We start from the raw sequence: 12,328 nt of genomic DNA on the forward strand, positions 1-12,328 counted from the left end.
TGGTGACTTAGGCCACCTCCAATAGAGCTAAAAAATTGATCTCTAATCAATGTTTGAGTTATAATTATATAAAGCCTACTAGGTCATTATTTGGCTAAAGAAGTTGCCCAAATGTAGTTCTTCTTTTATGTTATCTCCAACTGAGTCAGTCATAGGACCATAGACCAAAGGATAAATATTTTTTTACGCAAAACCCATCTCCAATAGAGATATGGGCCAAAAAATCCAACCATATGACCAGGGGGCTGGCCATCTTTATCCAGCCTCTTCAGTTGAGCCTAGTTGGATTTTTTTTTAAGACAAAATTAAAATTTAAAAAAAAAATTCTAATTTTCGTCCTATAAATACCTAAAACATTTCTACACTATTTCTCGCATCCTTTTCACCTTTCCATACTATCTTATCTCATTTTATTTCAATTATTCACCTTCTATTGACATCAAACACTCTTTTTATGCACGCTCCTCTCCTACCTCTTCCAATAAACTTTCTTTTAATTTTTTTTAGTAAATTTCAAATGGCCACATCTTCAAGTGGCACTCAAAATATGTCGTGGGGTTTATTCATTTACCAATAAGTGGCATTCAAAATATATTCGGAAACCTTATTTTAATAAAGTAGTTTAATTCAATTAAACAATAAAATTGAAGAACAAACTTGAAAAAAAAAAAAAATTATTGAGAGGCTAAAAAATAGCCCCATCTGGTTAGAGATGAGATATAAATATGGTCTGACAATATTTATTAAAAAATAATTTCTTACAGGACTATAATCTAAACGGAGCTTAACATAGCCCATTCGGTTAGAAATGGCCATAACCCCTTTTTAGGGGTCTAGCTCTTTATTTGGAATAATTGATTCAAATTTAACGGTAGTTTGATTAAATTAACCATAATCGTTGTACTCAAAATACAACGGCTAGATTTGAAAATATCTCTCCCTATCTTCAGGTGTAAAATATATAGTTATACTAAAAAAACAAGATGACAGAGAGAAAAACTTCAACAGAGTGCAAACAGCTATCATAATCCCCTAAAACAAAAGGAGAAAAGAACTTCCAACATTTAGCATGCTCCACACCTCAGTAACGACGACGAAAATATTTCAATATACTTCTAACAAATAAAAAAATCTACCTTACAAAGATCAGGATTAGGCTCATTCCTCCAGCCTCCTCGCATAAGCTTTGGGATCATCAAAGTTAAATCCCTTCTCATTCCTCCAGCCTCCTCGCATTGCCTGAATTGTATCCCTTTTAAGGAACAGTGAAATCACAATTTCATTAAGAAGGAAATTTTCTCATATCATATATAAAATAATTAGATCATATATTTGATGTTGGTGTTTAAGTGTAATTGCTGGAATTGTAGAAAGATTAAGTGTAAAATTCAGTTTTACTGTAAGCCCTTGGATCACAGTCTAAGTGTGCAGCTAAAATGTAATTTTAGGATAAGTGATGGTTTATACCACGTGTCACTATCTCATACGATATATGAAACGGATTGTTAGATTTACATGATGTAAGGAGAGATTATTCCATTCTCTCTCGTCTTTCTAACGATATTCAAGTGCACAGTGTGTGCGTGTGAAGGAATGAATGCAAAAGCACGTTTTCCATTTTCTTCTTCTCTCTGAAACTTCCTTTACATTACAGAATTCATAATCTCCAATTCTCATTGATTGATTTCATATATAAGATAATAGTCTTATGAATGTTAACATAGCCTCAAAGCCAGGTTCGGTCAATTGATACTGGGCGTTTGGATCTGTGAAGGAACTACCAAGAAACTCGAAATTGAGCTTGAGTTGTCTGTGACCTAAGTCTAACATGGCAAGGTCTGGTAGTAGCGAGTTGAGAGCACTGAACTTCAATGGCGATAACTATGAGTTTTGGAGTATGAGGATGAAATCCATTTTCAAGTCTCACGGGTTGTGGGATCTTGTTGAAAAGGGGTTTGAGAGCTCAGATTCGAAGAAGGATGATGAATCTGATATGAAGAAGAAAGAAAAAGAAGAATCAAGCAGTGTTGGGAAGATGACTCTCGCAAAGAGACTTGTGAAGGATGTCAAAGTTGATTCAAGGAGCCGTCGCAGAGAGACTTGTAAATGGCAAGCATGCCCCCACATCTTTTACAAAATTACAATATTTGCCCCTACGTTATTCTTTTTGACAATTATTATATCACATTAAATACCATATCTTTTTTAGTCATCTAACATATTCACACTAATTTATATAAGATTTTTTTTTTTTTTTTTTTTGTTAAAAACACTTTTACAAAAAAAAAAAAAAAAAAAAAAAAAAAACCCAAACAATCAACAACTTTATTTTACACCTATTTATTCTCACACAACAATAGAAATAATTATTTTAACAAGCACACCGATATCAAAGCGTGTTCTTAATGGATCCCACACATCTAAATAAAAGTTTTAAAGTTTCACAGAGCAGAAGGATACCAGACTGCTTTTGATAAAGGCGATAATGGAGGGGAGAATCAAATACAGAATCTCGAGCGCAGAAGGATACCAGACGGTTTAAGTTGATAGCCACCGCCATAACCAACTCAATGACAGAAAGACGAGAGGGAGCACTACGAAGCAAGAAATGAAGTACCCTCGATCATATAATGATAATCGTCGTTCACTTGTTTTGGTTTCTTGAACTATTTCTTCGTAGTGCACTAGAACTAGATTCAGGAGCGCAGGTGCGGTCACCTTCTTCAAACGAGTCGAAAAACTTGGCCAGTTTTTGTGACAAGGATTGCTGGCTTTCATTTAATGACTCTTCATCTCCCTCGTAATCATCATCGTCTTCGTAGACAAAACGAACCCCCCACTTCTTCAGCTCGATGCCTTTCATCAATGGCGGATCCCTCCTCGACACATGTATCTTATAACCTTCTTTTAACTGAGAAACCAAGGGATGCCCAGTCGGGTATCGGCACAAGTGAAATTGGTCTTCATTTGTGTTTGGTACTCCCTGTAAGTTCAATGCTGAAGTGAAGGTAGGAAAATCCACTACAAGGATCTTTGCTTGAATGTCCACTATTGCAGGGAGTTCTCTTATTTCATCTGATATTTGTTGGTTGAGAGAGACTACAACGCCTATGATCACGCTTTTGAGAACGCAGTTTTTTCTCTCAGAGAATGTAACCACACCTTGAGAAAACCAGTCTGGTATCTTGCTTCCTGGCATGCTAAGATTGCGTATTTTCCTCAAGTAGCTCTGCAACAAAAATTTCCAAACCTATGACTGAGTTATAATTTCTATACGCGTGCATGCGTGTGTGTGTGTGTGTGTGTGTGTGTGTGTGTGAGAGAGAGAGAGAGAGAGAGAGAGAGAGAAAGAGGACCTTAGCAAGTCTTTTCTTAACAACTGATGAGCAAGCATTGCAACCACTCGCATACAACCTCACCAAGGAATTCAAGCATTCAAGGCCCGGAATATCGACAACTTTATCACAACTTGTTAGGTTCAGCTCCACCAAGTTTTGCAGGTTTGAAATATCAGAGATACTTTCTAATGAGGTGCAGTTTGCAATATTCACTTCATCCAAACTCGAGGGAAGCGGAGGCAGAGACTTGAGCTTTTTACAATGAGACAACAAAAGCTTCTTAAGAACGGACAGTCCCCTGAGACTGGCTGGAAGGCTGCAAAAACTGTTGCGGCTTAAGTTCAAGGTTTCGAGTGATGACAACCTCTCGAAATCATCAACAATTTTGCCAGATATATTACAAGCATAAGCATCCAGATCATATAGCAAGGACAGATTTGAGAAAGAAGATGGGAGTATAAAATTGATCTCTTCTGTGTGTTCCCTGTTTTGATGCTTCTTTCTCATTTTTAAAACCATCAGACTAGAAAGCATTCCAAAGCTCTCAGGTAGTTCTGTTACCGCAGTATCCGCCATCTGCAATCTGTGCAAGGACTTGAGTTGTCCTATTGAAGCTGGAAGCTTGCGTAACTGTTTACATCCGTTCAAGTCGAACACAGTAAGATTTTCCAACATCCCTACTGATTCTGGCAACTCTGTGATAGTAGCATCGGTTATGACTATAGCAGTTAGTCCCCTCATGCTTCCGATTGACTGCGGTAATGATCTAAGAAATCCACATTTCCTCATCTCAAGCTTCTCAAGTGTTTTCAAGGCACCGATTTCATGTGGGAGATTGGTGATTAATGTCTCATCTATTTGTAGCACAACTAGAGAATTTAAACCTCCAACTGAATCAGGCAATTCTCTCATAAACTTGCCTCGCCCCACTGATAACTCCCTCAAGTTTGACAAAGAACCAATGGACGCAGGCAGTTCTTTGATAGGACTACCACAAGTAAGAAATTCCACTAACGAATTCAGGTGTCCAATGGAATCTGGAATGGTGGTCAGTGAATTACACCAGAGCAAACTTAGTCTCTCAAGGTTTGCCAAAGATCCAAATGAATCGGGTAGTTTTTCTAAAGCTGAACCATTAAGGGATACTTCTTTGAGAGAACACAACTTTCCAATCAACTCAGGTAGCCCTTTCAAAAATTTGCATCGGTTCAAGCTGAGCCTTTCGAGTTTCGTAAGCTTGAGGATAGATTCAGGAAGACTTTCTATCACTGTCTCGTCAAGGAGAAGTTCTTTCAATGATACCATGCTGTCCATGTTGCTGGGCAGTGTTTTCAATTTTGAGCAACCCGTGAGGATTAGGTTCTCAAGTTTTCTCAGGCCAGATACATCACTGGGAAGTTCAATAAGGTTCGAACAACCTCTCAGGTTCAAGTGGACTAATGTATTCAAATTCCCAACCGAGTCATGAAGTTTATTGAGATTAACACATAGCTCAAGAACAATCTTTTCCAAGGCGCGGTTACCAGATAAATCAGGTATAGCAGTTAGATAAGAGCATTCGTGTAGAATCAAGAACATCAATTCCTCTGGCACCTGGAATACAATCAAAATCGCCCTTTGTATTACAGAGAAAACTAGCTTAGAAAATCATAAAAAGTGTAAAGCATCCAAAGAGTAGGATAGAAAAGGATAAAGCAGATGATTGATCAAATAGTGAAGCATACCTTGTTACGCCCGCGCCACAAACTTACAAGTTTGCTCTTTGAAAGATCAAGGACAGCAAGTCGCCGAGGGGAAAAATCCGAAGGAAGAAATTTCAAAGGACAACCTTTCCATTGTAACCACTTCAACTCAGCTGGAAGAAACTTGAACTTCCCTTCCAAATTCACAAAATTAATTTGGAGAAGTCTAAGATTGACCATTGCTCCAAGGGGTTTGGAGCAAATTACAACCTCTCTCTTTTTCTCAGATTGATTTTGAAGATATGCTTTGTGCCTTTCCTTTAGGTATGTTACCGCAGAGCTAAAACTGGGGCATTTTCGAAAGTTGTCCCACGAAACTCTGTCACCACTTGGATCCCGCACCATCCTTATCGATGATTCGAAGTCTAAGACTATCCCTTGTATACATCTTGTTCCCTGTTGTCAAGGTATCGAAACATATATAAGAAACTGTGTGAAGAAATATCAAGCCAATTATCATCTAATCTAGAAACTGTCTCACACGAATATGTGAACAATAAAAGTACCATAGTGGATTCTGTACCTTATCATCCTTGAAGACGTTCAAGATTTCATCACGATCCCAAAGTCTACTACGCATGCCAGGATCTTCAACGTTTTCATGTCTAACGATTTGTCTTCCCATGTCTCTAACTTGATCGTGCATCCACAGCATACCGTCTTCATAAACCTTCATGAGAGATTTTGCGGTGAGGTCAGCAATTGCTATCTCACCATTAAAACCACAACCCTTCAGTATGTCAATGGCATCTTCTCTCTTCATATTCATTTTCACAAATAAACATGCAAAGTCAAGGAAGATACACTTCTCTTGCTCGTCTAGAGCATCATAACTTATCTTTAACACATCTTGAAGATCGCCGGGACGAATATGTTTCAGTTTCTGCAGACTGTCTCTCCATTCCTCTATTCTCCTCCGATATAATAGGTAAGAGCCGAATACTTCCAGAGCCAACGGTAGCCCACCTGTGAGAGACACAATCTGCTTGGACAGGGCCAGGAAATCATCAGGGGGCTTTTCTTTTCGCAGCGCATGGTAGCTAAACAGTTCAAGCGCCTGAGACGAATCCAACTCCCTGATCTCATACAACTTGTTCACAAGATGATCGGGCAAGGCACTTCTATCTCTTGTGGTAACAATGATTCTGCTTCCTTCATAAAACCAGTCTCTGTTGCCAACTAAAGCACTAAGTTGCTCTACATTATCAACATCATCCAAAACAATAAGAACTCGCTTCTCGTACACAGTCGCTTTTATTGCAGAAATACCAACGTTAAGTTCATTTACCGGCATCTTCAGAGTAGAAAGACTACCGATAAGTCTGTTTTGAAGCGTTACTAACCCCTCGTGTCCTGCAGAAGTTTCTCTAACATTTGAGATGAAGCCGCGATGCTCGAAGTAAGCAACAAGTCTGTTAAAAAGGGCCTTGGCAAGAGTCGTCTTGCCAACACCACCCATGCCATGAATTCCGAGCACTCGAACGCCATTGGATCGAACATCCAACAACCTCATCGCATCTTCAACTCGAGAATCAAGTCCCACTGTGTAGGAAGCAAGACCTACCGGGGTTTTCCTTATTTCATTCAAAACCTTTTTGACCAACCTCTGAACCACCTCTGCTTCCTCGCTGTCAAATTACATGACCACAACTACATTAGTTTGCCTCTTGGGGTGATGAGCACAAAAGATAACTTTAGCTTTTACACCTCTAATCTTTTGGATTAAGATTTCAAAGACATGAAGCAAACTAACCAAGAGAGGAATCACGTGATCAATTGAAAAAAAACTATGACCAACTTAATTTGATTAACATTTTGCTTCAATCACACAACAACAACAAAGCTTTATCCTACGGAATGGGACCACTGTATGACTCCCAGAATGCTACTACGCTCGATTTTGCGCCATAATCTTAATCTTAGATATTTTGACAGTGAAACTTTAAATTGTAACCTGAATGAGAAGGATAGTTAATTGGGAAGAAGATATTATATAAAACTGAGATTTGACAAATCCCCAGATCCAAATGCATGCAGCAGCCAAAACTCAAACCATATTATATATGAATATGAATAAACAAATAGTAAACTAGGCCGTAAGATTTACTCAGTTAATTCATACTTCCAATAGACTCCAAAAAACCTTAAACATTAAATAATCAAATTCCTAATCATTTCAATTTCTGCATGCTGCTGTTAGCTAGCTAGGGTTTTAACAGATCTTTAACTGCTTGAGTGGGATTTTAACAGAAATTAGTTATGAATCAATTTTAGTACTATTACTGATTTAATTACTACCTGGAGGATTTGTTGGAAATTCAAATCAAACAAGGATGCTATTGTTGAAAATCAATGTCAAAGTTAGGCATTGAAAGTTAGGCAATGTTAGGTATGGTTGAATAAAAATTATTAGGTGCAATTAATGTGTTTTGTGTGGTAATAAATAATCTTAGTTTAATCATTTGATTTGCTATAAATACCCTAGTTCTCAAGCATTGTAAATCATCCCATCCAAATCCCACTTCCAATTGTGAAGAAGCTTGTAAGCTTTCTTATTCCAATAGTTTGTAAACCTTTTCATATATCAAAGTCCAAGTGTTTAGCCAAAGCTTGTTGCTTCCCTCCTTTCTCTATTTCTTTCTTTGTCCAATTTTATTTGAGAGTGGAAAGTGAAAGAGGTGTGATAGAGTTTGTAAACTTATCACCCACATATTTTGGTATTGAGTTAGTAAACTGTCAAATACCAACAATTGGTATCAGAGCCAGAATACCATTCTGGCAGGTGCAGCAGTTATGGCGTCCAACTTAGTGCAACTCCAAGTTCCCACATTGAAGAAAGAAAATTATGAAAGATGGTGCATCCAATTCAAAGCATTGTTTGGATCACAGGAGCTATGGGAAGTTGTCAGTAGTGGGTATGTTGTACCCACTGCCGAGCAAGAAGCCGTATATACTGCGGATCAAAGGAACACTCTCAAGGACTTACGAAAGAAGGACCAAAAGGCGCTGTATCTTCTATACCAGGGTTTGGAAGATTCAACGTTCGAGAAGGTTGCAGAAGCAACAACGAGCAAGCAAGTATGGGATACACTCAGTACAATTTACAAAGGAGTAGATCGAGTCAAGAAAGTGAGGTTACAATCACTTCGAGCAGATTTTGAAACTGCTCATATGAATGAAGGGGAGAGCATCTCCGACTATCACTCAAGGCTCATTGTGATAGTAAATCAGATGAGGAGAAATGGCGAGAGACTCGATGAAGTACGAGTTGTGGAGAAGATACTCCGGTCACTCACATCTAAGTTTGAGCATGTGGTGACTGCCATTGAGGAATCCAAGGATTTGGAGGTGATGAGCGCAGAAGAGCTACTAGGATCCCTCCTAGTTCACGAGCAACGCATTCAGAAGAATGCAAGCCCCACAACGCTAGAGCAAGCTTTGGAGTCAAAGTTGAATATTGACAAACCAAATAAAGGTCGTGGGCAGTGGAACTCACGTCGTGGGAGCTCATCCAACCGTAGCCGAGGACGAGCCCGAGGAAGAGGTCGAGGCTATGCACAAAATCAAGGTCAGTCTCAGGAGTGGAGATCTACTCGAGGAAAGGCGCATATCCAGTGTCACAACTGTAAGCAATATGGACATTATGCCAATGAATGTTCACATAAAAATGGTGAGCATGTCAACATAGCAGAATCAAGTGGAAATACTGATGAAGAACTTACAGTCTTACTAGCACACCATGATTCCAGTAGCCAACAAGATGTTTGGTATTTGGACTCTGGTGCAAGCAATCACATGTGTGGAAAGAAGGAGTTTTTTGCCGAACTCAAAAAAGGGGCCTATGGATCTGTAAGTCTTGGTGACTCCTCAAAGTTGCCAGTTGAAGGCAAAGGGAAGATCAAGATCATCCAGAAGGATGGAAGAGAAGAATACATCTCCGATACCTACTACATACCAGGTATGAAGAGCAACATTCTGAGCATTGGTCAACTGCTCCAGAAAGGGTACATTATACATATGGAGAACATGCTTCTCACTCTCAGGAATGCAAGGAGAAAGCTTATTGCACGTGTTCGAATGTCAAAGAACCGGATGTTTCCGTTGAATTTGAACACAAAGATTGGAAGCTGCAACATCGGTGTAATGGAAGATGAGTCATGGAAATGGCATCTTCGATTTGGCCATCTTAATTTCAATGGCCTAAAGTTGCTGTCAAGTGGAGGAATGGTTCGTGGTCTACCCCAGATTGAAGCCACACGCCAAGTATGTGAAGGTTGTGTGCTTGGCAAGCAAGCACGACTATCGTTCCCTGTTGGTGATACATGGAGAGCAAAGGCACCACTGCAGTTGGTGCACACAGATATATGTGGTCCATTGGATCCCATGTCTTATGGAGGTAATAGGTATTTTATTACCTTCATTGATGATTTCAGTAGAAAGACTTGGGTCTATTTTCTCAAGGAGAAGTCAGCTGCCCTAAAAATTTTCAAGGAGTTCAAGGCACTCACAGAGGCAGAAAGTAACCACAAGCTTGTGGCTGTGAGATCAGATAGAGGTGGAGAGTACACCTCCAATGCTTTCCAAGCATACTGCAAGGAGCAAGGAATTAGGCATCAACTTACTGCTGCCTATACCCCACAGCAAAATGGGATAGCCGAAAGAAAGAATCGAACCATCCTTGACATGACAAGGTCCATGCTTAAGGAGAAGAATTTGCCAAAAGAGTTATGGGCAGAAGCTGTAGCTTGTTCGATTTATTTGTTGAATCGATGTCCAACAAAGAGTGTCAAGAAGATGACACCACAAGAGGCTTGGAGTGGATACAAGCCGAATGTTACACACCTAAGAATTTTTGGGTGTGTTGCATATGCTCAAGTTCCAGAAGCCAAGAGGAGGAAACTTGATGATAGAGGTGAGAAGTGTGTGTTTGTGGGCTATAGTGAAGAGTCCAAGGCATACAAGCTCTACAACCCACTAACTGGCAAACTAGTGGTTAGTAGAGATGTCATCTTCAGTGAGGAAGAGACATGGACGTGGAACAACAAAGAAGTCAGTAAAGAGAAGATCGTCTCCACTAATTTTGAAGAACCAGAAGTTGTACCACCGATTGAGCAACAACCTGCTCAAACAATCACAACAACTCCAGTGCACAGAATTGCAAGGAGTGGTCCTACATCTAGTGAGGAAAGCAGCTCCTCAACTCCAGTGAGGTTAAGGAGTCTCACAGAGATTTATGGACAAGAAGAAGAAGAAGAAGAAACCAACCTTTTCTGCTTGTATGCAGACCACGAGCCTTTCTCATTCAATGAAGCTGTGGAAGAAGATTGTTGGAAGAAAGCCATGGAAGAAGAGATCCATGCCATCGAGAAGAATGACACTTGGGAGCTGACAAAGCTCCCACCAAATCAGAAGGCTATTGGTGTCAAGTGGGTTTACAAGATCAAACGCACTGCAGATGGGAGTGTGGATCGATACAAATCAAGGCTTGTAGCAAAGGGCTACAAACAGAAGTATGGAGTGGACTATGATGAAGTCTATGCTCCAGTTGCGAGACTTGACACGGTAAGATTGCTAATCTCTCTTGCCGCACATCATAAATGGAAAATTTATCAACTAGATGTCAAGTCAGCCTTCCTTAATGGAGTACTTGAGGAAGAAGTGTACGTGGAACAACCGGAAGGCTTCCAAGTACAAGGAGAAGAAGATAAGGTGTATCGTTTGAAGAAGGCTTTGTACGGCCTCAAGCAAGCACCACGAGCTTGGAACTCAAGGATCGACAACTACCTTCACCAAAATGGATTTCAGAAATGTCCATACGAGCATTCAGTTTACATGAAGAATGGTGAAAAAGGGGAGTTCTTAATTATTTGTCTCTATGTAGATGATTTATTGTTTACAGGAAACAATGAGGCAATGTTCCATGAGTTCAAGCAATCCATGTTCAGTGAATTCGAGATGACTGACAATGGATTAATGTCATACTTTCTTGGCATAGAAGTGAAGCAAGAAAGTGATGGTATCTACATCTCTCAACAAAGGTACATGAGAGACATATTGAAGAAATTCAATATGGACAAGTGCAACACTGTCAATACCCCAGTCGCAACTGGATTGAAGCTGTCCAAAGGAGGAGAGGGTGAGTTTGTAAACTCAACAGTGTACAAAAGCCTCGTTGGAAGCCTAAGGTACCTTACAATCACAAGACCTGATATAGTTTATGGTGTTGGACTCGTGAGTCGATACATGGAAACACCAAGGGAGTCTCATTGGCTGGCCGCCAAGAGAATTTTGAGGTACATAAGAGGTACTCTAAACTATGGTCTATTTTATAATTTTGGTGAAGATGCAAAATTATTTGGTTATTCAGATAGTGATTGGGGAGGTGACCAAGATGAAAGGAAAAGCACAACTGGCTATGTGTTTTTTCTAGGATCAACAGCTTTCTCATGGACTTCAAAGAAGCAATCAATTGTTGCTTTGTCATCATGTGAAGCCGAGTATGTTGCTGTAGCCTCAACCGTGTGTGAGGCAATTTGGTTAAGAAATCTGTTGAAGTCAGTGTGTCATCCACAAGTGGAATCGACTGTGATTCACGTAGATAACGTGTCTGCAATCAAACTTGCAAAGAATCCTGTTCAACATGGAAGGAGCAAGCACATTGATACCAGGTTCCATTTTCTAAGGGACCATGTGAAGCAAAAGACAATTGAACTTGTCTACTGTCACACCAAGGAACAAGTGGCAGACATCTTCACAAAGCCATTGCCAATTGAAACATTCCGGCTACTGCGTGAAATGCTAGGAATGAAGGCGTTTTGATTTGAGGAGGTGTGTTGGAAATTCAAATCAAACAAGGATGCTATTGTTGAAAATCAATGTCAAAGTTAGGCATTGAAAGTTAGGCAATGTTAGGTATGGTTGAATAAAAATTATTAGGTGCAATTAATGTGTTTTGTGTGGTAATAAATAATCTTAGTTTAATCATTTGATTTGCTATAAATACCCTAGTTCTCAAGCATTGTAAATCATCCCATCCAAATCCCACTTCCAATTGTGAAGAAGCTTGTAAGCTTTCTTATTCCAATAGTTTGTAAACCTTTTCATATATCAAAGTCCAAGTGTTTAGCCAAAGCTTGTTGCTTCCCTCCTTTCTCTATTTCTTTCTTTGTCCAATTTTATTTGAGAGTGGAAAGTGAAAGAGGTGTGATAGAGTTTGTAAACTTATCACCCACATATTTTGGTATTGAG

The 12,328-nt window shown here is 39.5% G+C and overlaps 1 protein-coding gene across 1 annotated transcript; it reads right to left on the reverse strand.

The window, feature by feature from the left end:
- Positions 1–2,312: 2,312 nt before the first annotated feature.
- LOC137731139 (disease resistance protein RPV1-like) lies at positions 2,313–6,768 on the reverse strand. The gene is made up of 4 exons (XM_068470233.1): positions 5,604–6,768; positions 5,063–5,476; positions 3,357–4,931; positions 2,313–3,229 (listed from the first exon to the last, which is right to left on the reverse strand). The coding sequence occupies exons 1-4, from the start codon at positions 6,591–6,593 to the stop codon at positions 2,645–2,647; spliced, it is 3,564 nt and encodes a 1,187-aa protein (XP_068326334.1). The 5' UTR covers positions 6,594–6,768; the 3' UTR covers positions 2,313–2,644.
- Positions 6,769–12,328: the final 5,560 nt, after the last annotated feature.

This window comes from Pyrus communis, chromosome 4 (assembly GCF_963583255.1).
Source record: "Pyrus communis chromosome 4, drPyrComm1.1, whole genome shotgun sequence".
NCBI classification, from domain to species: Eukaryota; Viridiplantae; Streptophyta; class Magnoliopsida; order Rosales; family Rosaceae; genus Pyrus; species Pyrus communis.

Excerpts from the sequence above, each read along its gene's own strand:
- LOC137731139 (XM_068470233.1), bottom strand. The coding sequence starts at position 6,593 with ATGAGGTTGTTGGATGTTCGATCCAATGGCGTTCGAGTGCTCGGAATT. Across the intron at positions 4,932-5,062 it reads TGTGGCGCGGGCGTAACAAG|GTGCCAGAGGAATTGATGTT; the intron begins GTATGCTTCACT and ends ATTGTATTCCAG. Across the intron at positions 3,230-3,356 it reads TTAAGAAAAGACTTGCTAAG|AGCTACTTGAGGAAAATACG; the intron begins GTCCTCTTTCTC and ends TTTTTGTTGCAG.